The sequence below is a fragment of the Panicum virgatum genome, chromosome 6N (genome assembly GCF_016808335.1).
Source record: "Panicum virgatum strain AP13 chromosome 6N, P.virgatum_v5, whole genome shotgun sequence".
NCBI lineage: Eukaryota > Viridiplantae > Streptophyta > Magnoliopsida > Poales > Poaceae > Panicum > Panicum virgatum.
In genome coordinates, this window is record NC_053150.1 from 27043043 (window position 1) to 27064267 (window position 21225).

Below are 21225 nucleotides of genomic sequence, written 5' to 3' on the forward strand. Positions count from 1 at the left end.
GGTATATCCCTGAGCGGACTTGGCCACTAAACACCGACAGCTTGCACGCTAAGTAGAGGCCTCGGTCGGTCAATTGGCGATCTCGATAGCCAATTCCGACGACTCCAACACCATGCATGAAGGCACAACTCTGGCCTTTGGCTACTAGGCCTGCATCGCCAATGGATCGGGTGGCTACACTAGTCGCCTGATCACTCTTGAGGAGCCGAAGGCCACCATTAAGAAGGGAGACCAACTCGCCGACTGCTTTGACAAGTTCGACGAGATGGCGTCAACTCAGGCATCACCTGTCCCAAATTCGGATTGCGTTGGAAATAAACTAGATTCTACTTGCTTTGGCGGGTTAGTCAAGCCGAATGTTATCCCCGATTCCGAAAATTTTCAAATTTCCGAAATGCTCGGAAAATACGTAGCATATCTCAGGTCAATTAGGCGCCCAAGAGTCAGAAACTCTAAACTACTCGACGGAGTAGATCGAGTCTCGCAAACCATTGCTGGATGCATTGAACTTGCCGAAACAGCTCTCGAGCAATCCAAGACACATCAAACCCCAGAGGAACCGAACCCACGACGTGATCGGACGGGGGATATCTTCTCTGGGCTTGATCAGGTTGATTCCTTGCTCGCTGGTTGCGTCAAGATGGCAGAAGACACCAGAGACTCCAAGAAGTGGAAAGATGCAATATCGGAGCCCCATTGGGAGCCCGAGAAGACCGACCCCCAACTTGATCGGTTGGGAAAGCCTATCTCAGGGACCGATCGGGCTAGTTCGTCAAATTCCTCTTGTAACAAGACTCCAAAAGCTACCCGCCAATTTTTTGACCCCTTGTTTGATTAGGATTTTGACAAATTTATGCAAAGCCTCGACAACTTAGAACCCTTTGACGACCTCGAAGATTGGACTGACGACGTCGACTTGTTCATGGAGGTAATGTGCCACCCACCTTACATGGTCGATGTCCTCTAGCAGCAAGCAAAGCTCAAGAAGCAAAAGTAGAAGTCTGAATTACATCCGGACGTCCACCGATAATATTAGCCAATCATGCTGCTCCCAAACTTGTTCATATACTGCACATAAACATAGCTCCAATTACATCCAAAGATAACATGAAGCTGCACTCTAAGCTACACATAGCTACATGGGTCCAGATTTGTTTCTACCACAACATAGCCACCAGGACAACAACTAACATTGCTACAAAGACAACAAAAACAACAGAATTGCCCACCACAATTGGACTATTACCCTTTCTGAACTCATCCATCAGTTCTTTCATTTCATTCCTCATACTGCCAATCTCCAATTTGATATCACCAAGTTGCATCTTCAAATCAAGTGCTAGGATCCTCAAATCCCCACAAACCTATTGCAGTCCTTGAACAGCATGAGCAGGAGACTGCTCGACCACTTGAATGTGCCCAGAACCAAAACAGCTGTCCAATAGATATGCATGACTATCGATATGCATGACTATCGCCCAAATGCAGCTCATATGCTGCCTCGAACCAGAATTTACCGCACTTGTTAGAAAACAGTAGTAGATGTTGTCATTCTTGCTCTTGTACTTAGCAACCGACGCCTGGCATTGGGGGCATTCGATGAGAGGGAGAGCCCTTCCCCGATGTGAAGAGCTTGAACCTGTGGTAGCCATGACCAAGGTTGAGGCGGAGGCGGCGTCGATGGTGGAGGTGGAGGCGACGTCGACAGCGGAGGCGGAGGCCGCGTCGACGGCGGAGGTGGAGGCCACGTCGACGACGGAGGCGGAGGCGGTGTCGACGGTGGAAGCGGAGGCGGAGACGGTCATGACACCAAACCCTAGAGTGCTCAAGGAGATGAGGTGGAAGAGCGAGAGGGGAGGAGGAAGACAGAGGAGGTCGCCGTGGACCTTATCCTCTTGAGCCGAGGGCATATGTGTCCATACGAAACTAGAGCCACCTCGTACGCCTGCAGATGGGCTCGAGTCCATTGGATATGTATTCCATTGCGTTCCTGTGACAAAACCAGAGTTGTAATGGTATCCTTTAAAATAGACGAATAGTAATGGTACTTCTTCAAAGATTAAAAATTGTAATGGTACCAATCCAAAAAAATCCTATATTGTAAGGAATAAGTCCATTTTACACCCCCCGAAACTTGTCAAGGAGTCTGGATTGCCCCGCTGATCCATGAAACCAGGAATAGGGAGTCCTTGAAGTGCTGAAACCAGGTAAATAACACCCCAACCTAGTTTTCCTCCATTTGTCAGTGGTTTTGACCGGGTGGATCGTCCACGTCACCTCTATCGCCACGTCACGCCGCAGCCATGTCATCCTGCGCAGCCACGTCGGATCCAGATGCTAGAAAACCCTTCCCCCGTCTTGCTCTCTCTCTCTCTCACTCCCACACTCGACCCTCCATTTCCCCCTCCCCCCCGCTCGCCTCCTCTCCCCAACCCTAGCTCCGGCAGCGGCGGGCCGAATCCCGGCAACAGCCCCTACTAGGATGGAGCTAGGGAGCTAACCGCCGCCGGAGCTAGGGTTGGGGACGACAGGAGCAGGAGGGGGGAAATGGAGGCTAGAGAGAGAGAGATCACGACGGTGAAAAAGATTTTCTAGGGGAAGTGGCTGCGCGGGGTGACGTGGCGAGAGAGGTGACGTGGACGGTCCACCTAGTCAAAACTACTTACAAATAGAGGAAAACAGGGTCGGGGTCATTTACCTGGTTTCAGCACATTAGAAAGTCCCTATTCCTGGTTTCGTGGATTATACATAAACTCCCTATTCTTGGTTTCGTAGATCATAGGCAATCCAACTCCTTAACTAGCTCGGGGGTAAAGTGGACTTATTCCATATTGTATAAAGGGAAAAGACAACGTATGCTATGCAAATCACCTTCATATGCAAACTATAGAAACTCCAATCTGGACCATCGGATTAACATCCAAGGGGCATGGGGGATGAGATAATTTTACAATCTGGATCCGTCCTTGGATTGGGTAATCACACTTTTGCAAATCTCCACTCCCACCTCCCTGCACCCCTCTCCTTAAATGTTGATCCGATGACTTAGATTGAAGTTTTTATAATTTGCATATGAAGTTGGTTTGCATGGCATATGTTTCCATTGTAAAATTCTCATTCTCTTTGCCAAAAATTTATTCCTTCCGAAGGTGGCTAGACAAATGAACATGCTCGGTGCAACCGTGCTTCGCGCCGCACAGCCGAGCCGACGAATCGCGGTGCCACACTCCTCCCAAGTCCCAAAGGTCCAAACCCTCCCTGCGAAGCTCTCCACCTCCGTCGCCGGACGCCGCCTCCAGATCAGGCACCGATCCTTCAGCCGCCGTTCCACCTCCCCTCCTCGTCCCGCAGTGCCCGTCGTCCTCGCCTCAATCCTTCACCGCCGCGGAGCGGAGAATCCGTCCGAACTTGGACTGATTCCTCCCTCCGTCTCCTCGTCGGTGAGGTAGCCCTAGCCTGCCTGGAGGGGCCGCTCCCTCCGGCTCGCAGAACCCGAATCCTCAGCTCCAGGAAGGACGCTTCAATCCGTCTAGCCGTGCAGGGAGCTTCAGCTGAGAGGGGCAATCGATGGCGGCGGAGCTGGGGCAGCAGACGGTGGAGCTGGGCGCGATGGTGCGCCTCGCGGCCGAGGAGTCGTACCTAGCGCTTCGGGAGCTCGTGGAGAGGTCGCGGGCCGAGGCGGAGGCGGAGGCCCAGGGGAAGGAGGGCGTGCGACTGAGGTCGGACACCGAGAAGAAGATCGACCTGCTCAAGTTCGTCGACCGCACGCGGCAGCGCATGCTCCGGCTCCATGTCCTCGCTAAGTGGTGTCAGCAGGTCAGTACCAGTCGATTATTCCATCTTCCTGCAAGTTAATTGTACTCCTTACCGTTCAATTACAGATGCAGTTTTCAGTTTTGTAGACTGCAGTGAACCATCGGGATCTCGTGCAATAACTATTTAGGCTTGCGTAGTTCTTCTGGCCTTCCAGTCTCTTGTATGCATTATTATAATGAAGGCAACATGGCTGATGGCTCTAGGATATAGTTGGATCAAGAAAGAAATATTTGCAACATCTGGAGTCACGGGACATACGAACCACATCTTCCATGAACTACCCCCTCCCTTCAAATTTGAGACTCCACACACGTTTCTTTTGTCAAACTTTTAACAGCAACCCCTCCAATAATGTATCCCATGAGCATGCAAATGTGTCACAATTGGGTTCATGTTAGACCACAATATCATTGCTTCATTGCTAGTTGTGATCATGATTATGTAAAATTAACCAATGCTCAATTTCAGGTCCAAGGCTCCCTGTAAAATACCCTGGGCCTAGAATTAAACACCAATGGAAACTCTTTGAAAAATAATGAAAAAGAGAAACATATACTCAACCACCTCTTCCACAAAATGCCCCCACCATTCAAATTTGAGACTGCCCACTTTGCAAACTTTTAACAGTAACCTTTTCAATAATATATCCCATGAGCATGAAAAGTGATACAATTGGATTCATGTTGGACTCTAAAACCGTAACTTCATTGCTAGTTAGGAAGACAATTATTAAAATCGAGCAATGCTCAATTTTGGATCCTGAAGGTTCCCTGTAAAATACCCATGTCTTATTTTGAAACCGGGTGTGGGTGGTGGGTGGGGCGGATGCGGATATAGCCACAGGGCTATATCTAGAGTTATACGGTTTACTGGATATGATTGATGGTTAGGTGGTTGCTATCCAGTGTATGCAGCAGCAGGTCTTAAGCCCTGGTCCTAGAACCAAAGCCCATGGAAGCTCTTTTCAAAAATAAAAAAGAGAGAAACACATTGTCACATTGATATATTTTCCCAAGCTTGAGCCATATCCCATTTCTGGTTCTGCCCCTGTGTAACTGTGCATAGCCTTTTCGTTTTGTAGGTTTATTCACTCATCTGTGCATGTTGCACGAAAAGATTATAATATGGTGGTTTTAGATTTCCTTTGCATCTTCCATGAAGCATTATTTTCAACTGGTTGCTGTGTTCAATTTTAGCTTCCTTTGCTCACTAATGGTGGGCTAACCTTTTGCTGTTACTTTGCGGAAGAAGAGTTTTTGTTTTGTTGTTTTTTATATGTGTTGCAACAGAATTAAAGCCTTTGCTTACAAAAGGGACACGTCTACAGCTTGGTGTTCTTGCCACCTGCCACCACACTTTCTGGCAGCTGCATAATTTATCCCCCTTTCCTTCCATGCTAAGCCTCCCAGTCCCAGCTAGCCCTGAAAATGGGTTGGAAACCAAATTATACCCACACCAATCCATTCTCATTAGAGAAATTAATATTACCCACACCACTCCAAACCACCACCACCACACACCAATCCAGGCCAAACATTTCAGCTCATAATGTAATAAACTATTAGCCAAACTATGGTTAACCATAGCCTGTTTGGGAGGGCTCCAAAGGCAGCTCCAAAACCGGCTCCTGCCGGAGCCCTCCCAAATGCATGAAAACAGAGCAGCTCCACCGTCGGAGCCCCGGTTTTCCTGCTGAGAGGAGCCGGAAGAGGGAGGAGGAGCCAGAAAAACTGGCTCCAACAGCTCCTCCACCACACCTGCCATCTTTGCCCCCGCGGCCTCTTCGCGTGCTTCGCCTGCTCGCGTGCTCCACCTCCTCGCAACGCTCGATCTCCGCGTTCTCCTGCAGATTCTTCTCGGCGTCGCTCTGACACAGCTGCTCAGTTGAGATCGAGACCATGGCGGCGGGCATGACCAGTGGTGGGAGGCCGCGCGGGGGTGGGCGCGGTCGGCACCGGAACGCCGAGCGGCGGTGTGCGGGGCCAGCAGCGGCTGCGCGGGAGGCGAGCGGCGGCGGTTGCTCCGAAGGCCGAGCGGCCGGCGGCGCGGGTGGCCGAGCGGCCGGTGGCATGGGAGGCGCGGAGAGCGCTGCAGAGGCACGGACGGAGGCGCAAAGGGGCTGCAACAGAGGAGGCGTGAGGAAGATTGGGACGGAGGGAGGGGAGTGAATGGATAAGTAGAGGAGGGAAAAAAAGAAAAGGGAAAGAAAAAGAAAACGAGAGGAGAAAAAGGAAAAGAAAGAAAAGGAAAAAATAAGAAAAAGTAAAAGAAAAATATAGAGAAGGGAAATTTAGGTGTTTTGCAACCTCAATTCAACAGGTGAAGCTGTTTTGCCAAACGTTTTGCAAAACAGTTCCAGCTCCACCAGAGAAGCCACTCCACCACAAGAGCCGGAGCCAGTTTTGGAGGAGTCGGAGCCCTGCCAAACAGGCCCTAGGATCCCGTATCCAAAAAAAGTTTATAGTGCAGATTTTGCCACAACGTTTTGCAGAGTAGCTGCCAGTTATACTGAGTCATCTCCAACAAATTTCGGTTAATTTCGATAAAATTTTATAGTGTGAACGCGAGATTTTATTTCTAGGGTCCGGCTCTTGACGTGGGACCCATGTGTAATTCTAGCCACACTACTTTGCACAGAGTAGCTACTAGTCATACCGTCTCCAACAAATTTTAGTCAATTTCGATAAAATTTTATAGTGTGAACGCGAGATTTTATTTCTAGGATCCGGCTCTTGCTGTGAGGACCACGTGTAATTCTAGCCACACTGCTCTAGTCATACTAAGTCATCTCCAACAATTTTAGTCAATTTCGATTAAATTTTATAGTATGAACACGAGGTTTTATTTTTAGGGTTCGGCTCTTACGGGACTGACATTTATGTATAGTCATATTGTTTTGCATAAAGTATCCATTTCAGCCCACTCCAGCCCACCCCAATCCATATTTACATAGAACCCACTCCACCCCACCCCATTAGCTAATACAATCCATTTGAACCTACCCAAATACAATCCGTATCAAATCCAACCCATTAAACCCATTTCAACCCAATCCATTAGCAGGGCTAGTCCCAGCTCATCTGTTCTATGCTGGTTTGTTTAAACCTTCCAATTGCAAATAAGGACATGCTCTTGCTTTGTCAAGGGCACATGAGATAGAGGGCATGCACACATTGCAGCAGCCTCTTCTCGGTTCCTTCCAATTCATTCATGGGAAAGAGAAAGCAAGGGGAATAAGGGAGAAGAAGGCAGGGGTTTCGTGTCTCTGTTACAGCTTGACCGATATGGCAAATAAGGGTAAGGTTTGGAACATGGATGACATATTTTGGATTTGGCCTTGGCGAGTTATAGCAAATTGTTGTGCTTCTCAGCCTCGACAGCACGAGCGAGGGCGGCTTCGCGCTGGGCAGCGCGCGTCTTCTCCTGCTCAGCGCGAGGGGAGGGAGGGGGAGTCCCTGTCATCGGCGCAGCCACGGAGGGGCACACTAGGGCAGCAGAAGGAAGAGGGGGTGAAACACCCGGACTCTGCAGCCAAGAGAGCCCAAGGGCCCAACCGAATACAATACTTCTAACAGTTTCAGCTTGTGATTGTAAAAGCTAAAATTAGGGATGTAAATTGGTGACCCTTAGGTGCACCTTCAATCCTCCTTAGTTCAAATATTCATACTACTTCTCCAAAATAAGATCCTATTTTAGAAAAGTAGTACAAATGTTTGAACTAACGAGGGTTGGAGGTGCACCTAAGGGTCACCAATTTGCACCCCTAGCTAAAATCAAAATCCGAAGCTTATACAAACAGGGCCTTGGCCTTGGTTGCCTAAAAGGTTCCAGTTGAATGTTGGATGTGAATGATACAATCAGAGGAGCAAGGTGCAGTATATATGAGGGATTCTTTGGTTCTCATGTTTTCATTAAAACCAAATTTAGTTAAGCAGGATTTACGGACTAGGTAATAACTAGATGAGGCAGAAGCCAGATAACTTAAACTGGTTTTTGCTAAAAGTCAAAAACTCAAAATGTTCAGTTTTACTAAAACCACTAGAACCTATTTTATGGGATAACTTGTTTTCTGCATTAGTTTGATCATGTATCTTTTTTTCCTTGCATGGTTAGAGAAAACAGAGGCACCACTAAGAACTATGTTTAGTTATTCAGGACTTTTCTCCTTTGTTCTTTTACCAGAGAAGATACTGCGCTTTCTTCCTCGGATTGAGGTATTTGATTTGGATCTTTTCAGGTTCCTCTCGTTAATTACTGCCGACAACTGGCGTCAACGCTCTTTAATCATGAAACATGCTTCACCCAAACAGCAGACTCTCTGTTCTTTATGCATGATGGACTGCAGAAGGCCCATGTTCCCATTTTTGATGTTCCATTTGCTACAGAAGTCCTACGTACAGGGAGTTACAGGAGATTACCAAAATGCATAGAGGAAATAGGTACCCAGAGTATGCTTTTTCAAGATGAACGAAGGCCTACGTTGAAGAAATTAAATGCCCTTGTACGGGCAAAATTACTTGAAACCTCACTTCCTAAAGAAATATCTAAGGTTTCAGTGACTGATGGGGTAGCCAATCTTCGGGTAGATGGAGAGTTTCAAGTTCTTCTTACATTGGGTTACCGTGGACATTTCTCACTTTGGAGGTTATTGCACATGGAGTTGCTTGTTGGTGAAAAGACTGGACCTATTAAGCTTGAAGAGACAAGAAGACATGCTTTGGGCGATGATATTGAACGGAGAATGGCTAACACCGACAATCCCTTCATGATTTTGTATACTGTATTGCATGAATTGTGCATCTCTCTTGTTATGGATACTGTAATTAGGCAGGCTAATGTTCTACGACAGGGTAGATGGAAAGATGCAATAAAATCTGAACTTATCTCAGATAGTAGTGCAGCACAAGGTGGGAATGCTCCAGTGCAGCTTGGGCAAGATGGGGAACTTGATCTTAGTGGTTTCAGGATACCTGGTTTGAAGTTGAATTACTGGCTAGATGAAAACAGTAGTGGCTCATCAGAACCTGATTTATATCCATTTATCAATATTGAGGTAGGGAAGGATATGCTGATAAATTGTCTGCACAGCTCATTTATACTGGATCCACTTACTGACAAAGAGGCTGATCTTTCAATTGATCTGAGCTGCATTGATGTTGAAGCACTTATTTTGAAAGCAATTGCTTGCAATAGACACACACGTCTTCTGGAAATTCAAAGGGAGTTGAGCAAAAATGTTCAACTTTTGCAATCACCTACTGATGTTGTCCTGAAAACAAAAGTTAATGAAGAGAGCTTAGGGAAGGTATGGGTCTTTAGTGCAAGTACATTCTGTTTGTGGTTGACTTACACATAACAAGAAATCCTTACTCTTTATCTTACATTTTTTTAGCTGGACTTCTAGATTGTTTGGTTGTTACATTTTTACTTCCGGCTATGCTGCCTCACTTCACTGTAATTTTTAGTGCCTTAATGATGTCCACATATCATGCAGAAAGTGGATGGAAAGAACTTTCAAAATTCGTGTACAAATGAAGTACTTCAGGTTAGGGCATACGGACAATTGTATATTCACCTTGGCATAAATATCAGGTCTGTTATTTATGTGTTACATTCTTAGTTTTCCCACCTTACATTCCACATGGTATATGCCGTGATTATAATAAAAGTTAATTGCACAGCTGTAGTTCTCACTATGTAATTCAAGACTTTGACCATCATTTTTTAAGTAATATATTAGTTTATAACAAGGAATTGACATAAGGGTTTGCTATATGCCAATCGGGTATTTTTATCCTCTCCTCACACTTGATTTTTATATTGACCCTCTCCCACTTGTCTCTTTATCCATCTCCAACAACCTCGACCTGCCTCATTTGTCCTTTTGAGACTTGAGAGGAAACTTCTCCTTCGAGCTTCTAGGGTTAGGGTTTGTTAGTTTTGTGGGGGGGGGGGGGGGGGGGGGGGTCGAGGCTCTCACGAAGCTTGCTCCATCACTGGGCGTAGAAGGAAGGCCAGGGAAGAAGACCAGCCCCGCAGTGGGTGGGGTGACAAAGCGGCGAGGGTGCCGCCAGCCGGGGTGGTGGAGGACGGACGGTGGGGAGGGGTGGGGGCATGAGGTGACATCCTGCCGAAGCACGGCTAGTGTGTTCGTGGAAGGTGGTGGTGGATCTGGCAGCAGGGAACCGCCGGAGACGGGAACAGAAGGGAGCTCGAGGGTGTGGTGGGGGCACGACATGGAGAACATGCTCATCAGTGAGCAGCTCAGGAGGAGCTGCTGAAGGAAGAAGATGATGTTGCGACCCTTGGATCTAGATCTAAGGGCTACAAAAAATTTGGATGTGGGGAAGGAAAAAAATGCCTTGGTATGGTATAGTAAACCCTTAAAATATTGCACAAATATTTTTTCACTGAAAGGTCTAACAATGACATTCCCATATGATCATTCTGTAACTTCTTTTTTATGGTAGTTTTCAGATTCAAATTGTTCGATCAGGGACAATGATTTCTTCCTACATGTATACACTACAGACATGCTTGGATTCCTTATTCACTTTGCTTTTTAGGCAAGACAAGCATAAACTTGTCCACATATGCAATAACTCTAGAAAATAACAACAAAGCTAGTTGTTTATTTTGTTTTTGCGCTAAGCGATGAATCACCAGATATTCTGTAGAAAAGTTCAATAGTTACTAAAACTATTACTCGCTTGACCTAGCCATGTAACCAAATATGCCCAAAATGAGTATTTCTGAAGAGATCCTGTTCACCATGGCATATGCGCCCACAACTTAGTATATATATATATCTGGAAGACCTTTTTGGTGTGCTTGGTTTTACGAGTCAATCCATCCTTGGTGGCTTGATGGAGTTGTCCATCATGAGACCATCCCATGGTTTTTGTTGCATGCTCATGTCTAATTGTTGGCTATGGTTCTTAGTGTTAGACAATGTATATGTGTATTGCGTGTGTTGGGCCCTGGCGTGTAGCGCCTGGGCCTTGGCCGGCCACTCTGGCAAGGCCTGGATTGATTAGGTCGGCAGGGTCCTGCCTCTAGGGTTTAGGTCTCCGGCCTATATATTTGTAACCCTTGTTTTACCCTAATCAATCAATCATTATACGCAATTTCTATTGCTTTCATGGTATCAAGAGTCCGGGATCCCCACGATCCCGCTTCCGCTCCCTAGCGCGCGCCCCTGCGCCCCTGGTTCGCTGCCATCCCGCACCGATCTCTCATCGTTGCTGCCCGATGGCTGGCCCCTCTTCCCTCACCTCTGAGGCGCGCAAGAAGGCTGACGCCGACGCCCAGGCGGCGCGCGACACGGACGCGCAGAAACGTGCGGACGCCAGCGCCGCTCGCCAGGCCGCGCGCAATGCTGCTCGAGCGCGCCCGCGTCGCCGAAGAGGAGGCCGCCGCCGCGTCCAAGGAGCGCAACGCCGCCGCCACCCGCGTCCGCTGTAAGGATCGATGGACCAAGAGGGGGGGTGAATTGGGCCTTTTTCAAATTCTAAAACAAAGTAAGGCAACCTTAACCTATGCAAAGCTAGTAGGGCACCAATTCACCAACCGGATAACTAAGCTACCTACACAAGCTAAGAGAGATAAAAACAAAGTAAAGCGTAGCAAGGTAGAGCTAAGTTATGATCTCTAAGTCAAGCACATGAGTAAATTGCATGAAGGAAAATGCTTGAATAAAAAGGAATGGATAAGAGACAACCGGATTTTTTCCCGTGGTATCGATGTGTTGGCACACACCCCTAATCCACGTTGTGACACTCTCAAAGAGTCTTGTCACCTCCCAAGTCACCGAGACGAGGGCGCTCACTAAGAGTCTCCGTTCACCATCCCGGCGTGGTGGAGATCAAGCCACGTACAATCTTCTTCTCCGGGCTCCCACAATCCTTGGCAAGCTCCGCGAGAAACACCCCGATCACCAAGATCGCCTAGGTGATGCCAATCACCAAGAGTAACAAGCTAAGGCCTTCACTTGAGCAAGAACCGATCACCAAGAACGGATGCACACTAGCTTCTCTCTACTCAAGTCCTTAATCTTGCTTCTTGATTGATTGAATGCACAAGTATGTGAATGATGAAGCTCAAGGTGGCTCTTGACTATGGTATGAGTGTTTGGATGTTGCCTGGTGTCAAGAGTGGGCGAAATGACCCATTGGAGGGGTATATATAGGCAGCTCACACAAATAGAGCCGTTGGAGAAAAGCTGCCAGAAAACTGCGTAGCGCCGGTTAATCCGACGTACCCCCCATTGTCATCGTCGGTTTAACCGGTGAATGTAAACTGCCTCTTCTGAAAACTAGCCGTTACAACTGGGGCAGATTAACCGACGTAGCATCGGTTTAACCGGTGAGTGTAGTTGTCCACTGAACCACTGAAAAACCAAGTCTCTGGACAACTGCACCGACGTTAACTCAAACCTATCGTCGGTTTAACCGGTGAGTACAACTTTTGAATTCCTCTGAAAAAAACCATCTCACTGGTCAATTGCACCGACGTCTTGATTCAAACGGCGTCGGTTAATCCGGTGAATAGAACTTGAATTGCCCTGGAAAAACCAACTCTGGACTAATGCACCGACGTTAAATTCAAACACGTCGGTTTAACCGGTGTATTGAATTTGTCCAGACTCTGCTGACTTCGTTTAACCGACGTATAGAAAATTGAGAGCGTCGGTTAAACCGGTGTATAGACTTTTTCTGATTTTGTCTTTTCTGATTTGAGTCTTGAATGAAATCCAAATATTCTTGAGATATAGTTTGAGAACCACTTATTTGAACTTCTAGAAACCTGAGTGACCATAGTGTGCATCCATTTTCAAATGACCATGTCCATGCTCAAGTTACTAAGCCTTAACCCCTCTTAATAGTGCGATCACTACAAAAATATAAAACCTATACTAACCTAAGTATCCTTCTCAACCTTGTGACACTCAGGACTAGAAAGATCCTTAGCCTTGACATATATAAGTTGAAAACCGAGATCGCCTTTTAGAATAACCGAAATTGAGGGGCCTCTTTTGACATATGACCAAATGAGCGATAAAGATCTTTTAAGCTGCACAAACTCATTAGTCACAATAATGGTTGTCATTAATCACCGAAACATACCTTGAGGGCCTAGATGCTTACAATCTCCCCCTTTTTGGTGATTGATGACAACACAAACATAAGTAACGAGAGAGCGAGAAAGATAAAGCAGGATAAACACAAGCAAACTCGAAAAGAAGGACCAAAGAGCTCAACGGCTCAAACGAAATCCATAGATATGTCTCAAAGAACGGCATACTCAAGCGACAAAAGTACATATCCATGAATTAACACCAAATGTGATACAAAGAATCAAAGTCCTGATAACTACGAGCTCTCTCTAGCTCTACCCTCCCCCTAACTCTGGTGCTCCCCCTAACACCTCTCCCCCTTTGGCATCAAAGCACCAAAAGGCGAGCTACGGGTCGTGCTGTCGTGGTACGGCGACGAAGCGGTCCGGGTCGTCGTCGTCGGACGGAGAACTCTCACCCTCGGTGACAGACGGAAGCTGCTGGTCTGGGTCTGAGCTCACTGGGGGAGTAACTGTCGTGGAGGCTCTCGTGCTGGCACTGCCTGGTAGAGGATCCGTAGAAGTCGTAACCGGGTCAGCAGAAGAAGTATCAATATCTGAAGAGGTGACTGCTGAGGCTGCCGGCTGCGTCGACTGTGGAAGCAGGGACTCCTCTACTGCTCCTCCCCCTGAAGGTGCTGCCTGAAGTGAGGAGGGGAGGGCGACCGACTGAACCGCTGACGGTGAGTCCTGAAAGAGTGTGGTCGCCGGCAGTGGTGAAAAGAGCGGACGACCGGCAGACCCAAAGAGTGCTGACATCGAGAATGTGGTCTCCGGTGTCGCTGAGGTAGCTGGAGCTGCAGTAGGAGCTGGAGGAGGAGGAGCTGGTGTGACGGCAAGCTGAGGTGCTCCAACACCCTGAAGGCCTGGCTGTCCTGGCTGCTGCGGGGCGAGTCCGGTGTGAGAGTAAAGCTGTGAGATCATCCCGAACATCGCCATCATCCCCTGCTGCATCTGCTGAAACTGAGCGTCTGTCCTCTGTGAAACTCTGTCGATAAGCCCGACAAAACGCTCCTCGGTCGCAGCCCGCTCTCGGGCGGCCTCTCTCTGTATAGCAGCAATCTGGGCCTCATGGGCTCTCCTGGCCTCCTCCTGAGCAAGCCTGTCCTCTCTCTGCTGGGTCACGAGCTGCTGTAGTAGTGAAGTGAGCTCGGACGGCTGAGTCACCTGAGACTCAGAGACTGTAGCAGCTGCTGAAGTCGGAGGTGCTGGCTGTCCTGAACCTCCTGCCTCGTGATCGTGACTGGCTGGGGCAGCTGAAGGAAAGTACTCAACGTCGTCGGAGGAGTCTGACTCAAGCTCAGACCAGTGAATCTCATCATCTCCCCCGGGAAGCTGTGCCTCTGCTGCTAGGAGTGCCTCATCCTCCTCTGCCACTCGTGCCTGAACCTCCGGTGACAGTCGAGCCATCGCTGCTCTATCTGCGTGTCTGCCCCTCCTCCTGTCCTGTGGAGCCGTGGGTCGATAGACAGGGAATCTGGGAGCCTCGTCGTGACGGTAAGGAGCACTGATGGGTGACTCTGCTGGCACTATCATAGAGCATATGTAACTGATCCAGTGCGCATAGGGAAACTGTCGCACCACACCCATCCCGTCTGTGATCACATCCTCTATCTCAGCCAGAATAAAGTCAACTATGTCAAACGGCTCGTGAGTGAGGATGTGTAGAAGCAGGAGCTGCTGCAGTCCCGTAAACCCCTCTGGGTAGCCACTCCTCGGTAACAGAGTCCTCCGGAGGGCCATGTGTACTGCGTAAGCCTCTGGGGTCAGCAAGCTCGGCACTCTGGCGTAAGAGGCTGGGAACGGCTGGCGGAAGCACTGAGTGATCGCCTCGTGAGAAGGAGCAATCCCGCCAACCATCGCCCTGCGGGGTGGATCTGAGTCCCCGTAAACCCTCTCGTGCAGCGAGACGTCGACCAGGTCAACTCCAAGAATACCAGCAATGGTCGCCCTCGACAAACCAAAGTCCTGCCCTCCAAACATGAAGTGTACAGCTCTGCGCTCGGGGGCTATCCAAGCTGTAGCGTAGAACACTCTGACCCAGTCCTCGATATAACGGTTCTGCTCCATCTCTAGCAGTCTAGGTAGACCTCTGAAGTGAGCAAAGTGTGCTCTCACATCTGCTCCCCCTGCGGCTGTCCTCAGTGAGACCCAGTCAAGAACCCTGTGCTGAAAGATCCGGTGGCCCCGCCTCTGGTAGGTCTCGTAGAAACTGGCCTGTAGCAAAGTCCAGAACCTCCTGTCGACTCTGCTGTCTCGGGTCACCGGGAACCAGACCTCCTCGTCAACACTCCACCTGAGCCTCTTGACCTTGGCCGCATTGGCTCGGGTCAAGTTCTGGAGCAGCACACCTGGCTCCAGACGCACAACAGTGTCCATACGGAACACTGCGCGCTCGGCCTCTAGGGCCTCGGCTCTACGAGCTGCTGCTGCTGCAGCTGTGGACCTGCGAGGCTCCTGTGGCTGGTGACCTCCTCGCGTCCTCGGTCCAGTGCGACGCTCGGTCGCTGGTGAAGTCTCTGCTGCTGGGGATGTCTGCCGAGTGCGGCCAGACCGTCGTAGAGTCGGTGACTCCTGTGTGCTCTGCCCCTGAGACTGCTCGGACTGCTCTGCCTCTGAATCTGAATCTGCAGCTGTATCTGACTGATCTGACTCTGCTGCTGCTGCTGTCGCGGCTCTGGTGGCCCTGGCACCTCTCACTCTGCCCATGCCCCTGCCTCTGCCTCTGCCTCTGGGGTCCTCCCTGATCTGGAACGGACGAGCGCGGCCTGATGCCTGCTCCTCGGCGGCCTTGGCCACCATTTCGGCCTTCTCGGCCTCCTTCTCTGCACGAGTCCGCTTGCGAGCGGGCTTCTCGACCACAACTTCCTTCCCTTTCCTCTTCTCGCGACCCATCTCGACTGACGGTGTGCGAAAACACGAACGCGGCGCTAAAGAGGCAGCTCAGGCAAATCGTCGAGCACCTGGCGAGCTTCTGATCGGGTGCTGCTGCGGTGTGGCTGCGGCTGCGGCGTGGAGGCGTGGAGCACGGCGGCGCCCGGCAGTGGCGGCGTGGAGCGGCGTGGAGTAGCGTGGAGCGGCGGCGGCGGTGGCTACGCGCGCAGGCGGCGGCGCAGGCGCGCACGGGCGGCGCTGGGCGAGCGCGAGGGCGCGGCGGCGGTAACTTCGACGTGCAGGCGAGCGGCGGCGCGGATGGCGCACGGCGGCGCGTGGGCTGTGGCGGAGCGGCGGCGGTGGTCTTGCAGGCGAGCGGCGGCGCGGATGGAGCACGGCGGCGGCGGCTCGAAGATGGATGCGGGCGAAACAGAGGAAAGAGAGGCGGCGGCTCGAGCACGACTCATATATGACAGGTGGGACCCGCGATTTTCCTTTACACCGGTTGATCCGACGCGTAGGGTTTGAACGCCGGTTGATTGCGTCGGTGTAGTTCACCCGAGATTCTACCAGATCTGTTTTTGAACGCCGGTTGAACCGATGCTGTCAAAAATGAACTCGTCGGTTGATTGATCAAAACACCGGTTGATTGCTAGGTCTGATTTGCATTTATGATCACCGGTTGATCCGATGCACTGACTTTTGAATACGCCGGTTGAACGCCTGAAAACTTGACTGAGCTGAGACAAACTTAGTAACGCCGGTTAAACCGATGATGATGCTCCATTGAACGTCGGTTTAACCGGTGAAGCCAAAAACCCCACACTCAGCTCACTCTTCTATGCTAAGTCCAATAAACTTATAAAATTCAAATAAACTCAAGTTAATGGACTTGCATAGGCGACTTTACCCCTCAAAATAAATAGGATAGCACACTTGCTTAAATAAATTTCTTTTTAAACACAAGGAAAAGCCGCAAGAGAGACAAAGCGCCAAATAAAATGTATGAGCCATGTCATAGGAATATTGAAGATAGAAAGCTTCAAACTCATCATGACATTGCTCACTAGGCAATAACGCACCTAACACTTTGCTCTTTTCACTTTTCATGAATTAAGATCTTGTATATGAAAACAAGTCTCATTTTCATCAAGTGATCTCCTTTGTGACCCTTACGCATGCAATGATGATGCAAACTACAACCACATGCGAAAGTATAATAAACATGAAGTGCACACCTATATGACAAGAAATGCATAACAAGAAATTAAGATCTACTTGTCAAGTTTGAACCCACGGGAAGCTTCTTCATGATGAGCCTTTCTACAAGCCTAGAGGAAAACAAGTGGACCACCACCTCTAGCTAAACCCTTGCTCATCACTATCTTACCATGGTTAGACAAGTGTCCTATATGTATGCATTTTTCTATATGACATGGCAACTTACATGACGTTTGCCGCATCTAACACATTGAGCTCATTTCTTAGCCTAACAAAGGTACTCTCGTCTAGAGGTTTTGTGAATATATCCGCCAATTGCTCCTCGGATCTCACACCTTGAAGGGAAATGTCCCCCTTGGCTTCGTGATCACGCAAGAAGTGATGGCGAATATCAATGTGCTTTGTGCGAGAGTGTTGAACTGGATTCTTGGCAATTTTTACGGCACTTTCATTGTCACAAAGGAGCGGGATCCTATCTAGTTTCACACCGAAGTCCAAAAGGGTTTGCTTCATATATAGGATTTGGGCACAACATGCACCGGCCGCTATATATTCCGCTTCCGCGGTGGACAAAGCCACGGAATTTTGCTTCTTACTCGACCAAGAAACTAGAGAACGCCCAAGCAAGTGGCAACCCCCGGAGGTACTCTTGCGATCCACACGGCTTCCGGCAAAATCCGAATCCGAGTATCCCAAGAGATCTAAACTAGCGCCTTTGGGGTACCACAAGCCTATGCTAGGGGTGTGCTTGAGATACCGAAGGATCCTATTCACAGCCGAAAGGTGTGACTCCTTTGGGTTAGCTTGAAAGCGGGCACACAAGCACACACTAAACATTATATCGGGCCTAGATGCGGTAAGGTAAAGCAAAGACCCTATCATTGAACGATAGAGGGATTGATCAACCGGTTTACCGTCCACATCCAAGTCGAGATGCCCATTGGTTGCCATGGGTGTCTTGATTGGCTTGCACTCATCCATCTTGAACTTCTTCAAGATATCTTTAGTATATTTTTCTTGATGGATGAATGTCCCTTCCTTCATTTGTTTGACTTGAAAACCAAGGAAGAAGGTCAATTCGCCAATCATGGACATCTCGAATTCCCTAGACATCATGGTAGCAAACTCATGGCTTAGTAAATCATTAGTTGAGCCAAAGATAATATCGTCAACATAAATTTGACAAATGAAAAGATCCCCGTTGACGTCTTTTGTGAACAACGTGGTGTCCACCCTCCCGATCTTGAAGCCTTGCATGATTAGGAAGTCACGAAGCCTCTCATACCAAGCCCTTGGAGCTTGTTTTAGCCCATAGAGTGCCTTGTGCAACCTATAAACATGGTTAGGATTCCTCGGATCTTCAAATCCGGGAGGTTGCTCAACATAAACAAGTTCGTTAATAACGCCATTTAAGAATGCACTTTTCACATCCATTTGATACAACTTAATGTTATGATGTGAAGAGTAAGCAAGAAGGATACGGATAGCTTCAAGTCTTGCGACCGGAGCAAAGGTTTCACCAAAATCCAAACCTTCGACTTGAGAAAACCCTTTTGCCACAGGTCTTGCTTTGTTGCGTATCACCACCTCATGTTCATCTTGCTTGTTTCGAAAGACCCACTTGGTGCCGATGATGTTCTTGTCTTTTGGAGGAGCTTCGAGGACCCAAACTTCATTGCGGGTGAAGTTGTTCAATTCTTCTTGCATGGCCATCACCCAATCCGAGTCCTCAAGTGCTTCCTCTATGCTAGTGGGTTCAATACAAGAAACAAACGAGTGATGTTCACAAAATGAAGCATGCTTAGAGCGAGTTCTTACTCCCTTTGAAGGACTACCAATGATTTGACCAATTGGATGATCCTTGGAGATACGACCATGCTTCACTAGCGGTATTTGCGTGGATGCTTGTTGGGGTGGATCTTGTGTGACTTGTGCTCGTTGTGGAACACTTTGCTCTTCTTGCTCTTGGACTTGGGGTGTTGGTGTTGGCACATCTTCTTGAGGTAGTGGATCATCTTTTTCTTGATCTTTATCCACTTGGGGTGCCTTGGAGGTGCTTGGTGTAGATGAGGAAGGTCCTCCCCCTTGATCATTGCCTTTATGCACCTCTTCCGGCTTGATATCCCCAATGGACATATTCTTCAAAGCTTCATCAATCTCTTCATCACCTACATTTTCATAGCCAACAACCTCCTCTTGGGAGCCATTAGATTCATCAAACTCCACATCACATGTTTCTTCAACTAACCCGGAGGTTTGATTGAATACTCTATATGCTTTGGAGTTTGATGCATAACCAAGAAAGAAACCTTCATCACATCTACTTTCAAACTTACCGAGCCTTTTCTTCTTGTAGATGAAGCATTTGCAACCAAAGACTCGAAAGTATGATATATTTGGTTTCTTCCCGGTGATGAGCTCATATGGAGTTTTCTTGAGGAGTCGGTGAGGATATACTCGGTTGGATGCATGACACGCCGTGTTGATTGCTTCCGCCCAAAACTTCTCGGACGTGCCATAATCATCCAACATTGCTCTAGCTAGGGTGATGAGAGTCTTGTTCTTTCTTTCCACCACTCCATTTTGTTGAGGCGTGTAGGTGGCGGAAAACTCATGCTTGATGCCCTCTTCATCGCACCATTCTTCAATCTTCATGTTCTTGAACTCGGTGCCGTTGTCACTACGGATCTTCACAATTGGGGAGTTGTACTCCCTTTGAGCTCTTCTTGCAAAAGTCTTGAAGATTTCCGGAGTTTCACCCTTATCGCCTAGAAACATAACCCAAGTGTAACGTGAAAAATCATCAACAATTACTAGGCAATAGAGGTTACCACCAATGCTCTTGTATGTAGTTGGACCAAAGAGATCCATGTGAAGTAGCTCGAGCGGCTTGGAGGTAGACAACATCGTCTTGATGGGATGATGTGTTGCAACTTGCTTCCCGGCTTGACATGCTTTACATAGCTTGTTCTTGTCAAAGGTGACGTCCTTCAAGCCGGTGATCATCCCTCTCTTGTGGGCTTTCTTGAGGTTGCTCATGCCAATATGAGCAATTCTTCTATGCCAAAGCCACCCAAGAGAAGACTTGGTGAAGAGGCATGTCATGGTGCTTGTTTGCTTTGAAGAGAAATCCACCAAGTAAATGTTGCCATGCCTAAACCCCGTGAATACCAATGACTTGTCTTTTTCATGAGTTACTACAACACCATTCTTGTCAAAAGCACACGTTAGTCCAAGATCACACAATTGAGCAATTGAAATAAGATTAAAACTAAGTGCTTCTACAAACAAAACATTAGAAATAGATAAATCTTTAGAAATTGCTATTCTACCCAAACCTAAAACTTTTCCCCTTGAGTTATCACCATAGGTGACATGTTCATGATCGCCGGGGTCTTCAAGGGAGGTGAACATGCTATCATTGCCGGTCATATGTTGAGAGCAACCGCTATCAAGTACCCAATGTTTTCCACCGGCTTTGTAGTTCACCTACACACACATGAGAATTCACTTTTGAGTTTTAGGAACCCAAACAAGCTTTGGGCCTTGCACATGTGTGACAAGAGCTTTTGGGACCCAAAGTTGCTTGGGGAGCTTCTTCTTTGACTCCTTAGTGAGTTTGCCAATGAATTTGGCCTTCACCTTGCCCTTCACTTTACTCAAGAGAAAATGGTTATTTTCAAACATTGATGAGTAATTCTTAGGTAAAGTGGGAAGAGGACGTGATGGTAAGGTGCACTCCCTAGTGTGGTGCCCGGTGACTTGGCAATGTTGGCAATATGATCCAACTTCCTTGATGAAGCTAATCTTGATCTCCGGAGAAGGAGTAGTGCCTTGATTTGGCTCCGGAAATGAACCAAGACCTCTCTTGCCATAGTCACGTGCATTGTTGAAGAGAATTTCCTTGTGGATGTATTCTCCTCTTGAGAGCTTCTCCACACTACTCTTGAGGCTTGCAACTTGATCCATCAATTCTTTTTCCCTAGAAGGTGCAAGCTCGGGCAAAGCATTAGTAGCATTTGCATTAATGAGTAGGTCATCACATGAAGTAGAAGCATTGACCTTCTCAATAGTTTCATGAGCAAAGTTCTCAAGACTTGGGTCAATTGCTTCATAGGCAAATTCAAGTTCTTGATACTTGTGAGCCAACTCCCTATGCTCTTGTTTAAGCTTTTTGTGGCTCTCTTCAACTTGCTTAGC

At 48.2% G+C, this 21225-nt stretch overlaps 1 protein-coding gene across 4 annotated transcripts in view; it reads left to right on the forward strand.

Annotated features, from left to right (window-relative positions):
* The first annotated feature begins 3176 nt into the window (after positions 1-3176).
* The window catches only part of LOC120678899 (mediator of RNA polymerase II transcription subunit 14-like), a 45630-nt gene continuing 27581 nt past the window's right edge, over positions 3177-21225 (forward strand). The window contains exons 1-4 of one of the 4 annotated variants that reach the window (XM_039960339.1): positions 3177-3445; positions 3542-3816; positions 8054-9121; positions 9311-9408. In XM_039960339.1, the coding sequence (XP_039816273.1) occupies positions 3568-3816; positions 8054-9121; positions 9311-9408 (1415 nt within the window). In that variant the 5' untranslated portion in view covers positions 3177-3445; positions 3542-3567. The remainder of the gene's footprint in view (positions 3446-3541; positions 3817-8053; positions 9122-9310; positions 9409-21225) is intronic. The other 3 variants (XM_039960340.1, XM_039960341.1, XM_039960343.1) reach the window with 3 other exon arrangements.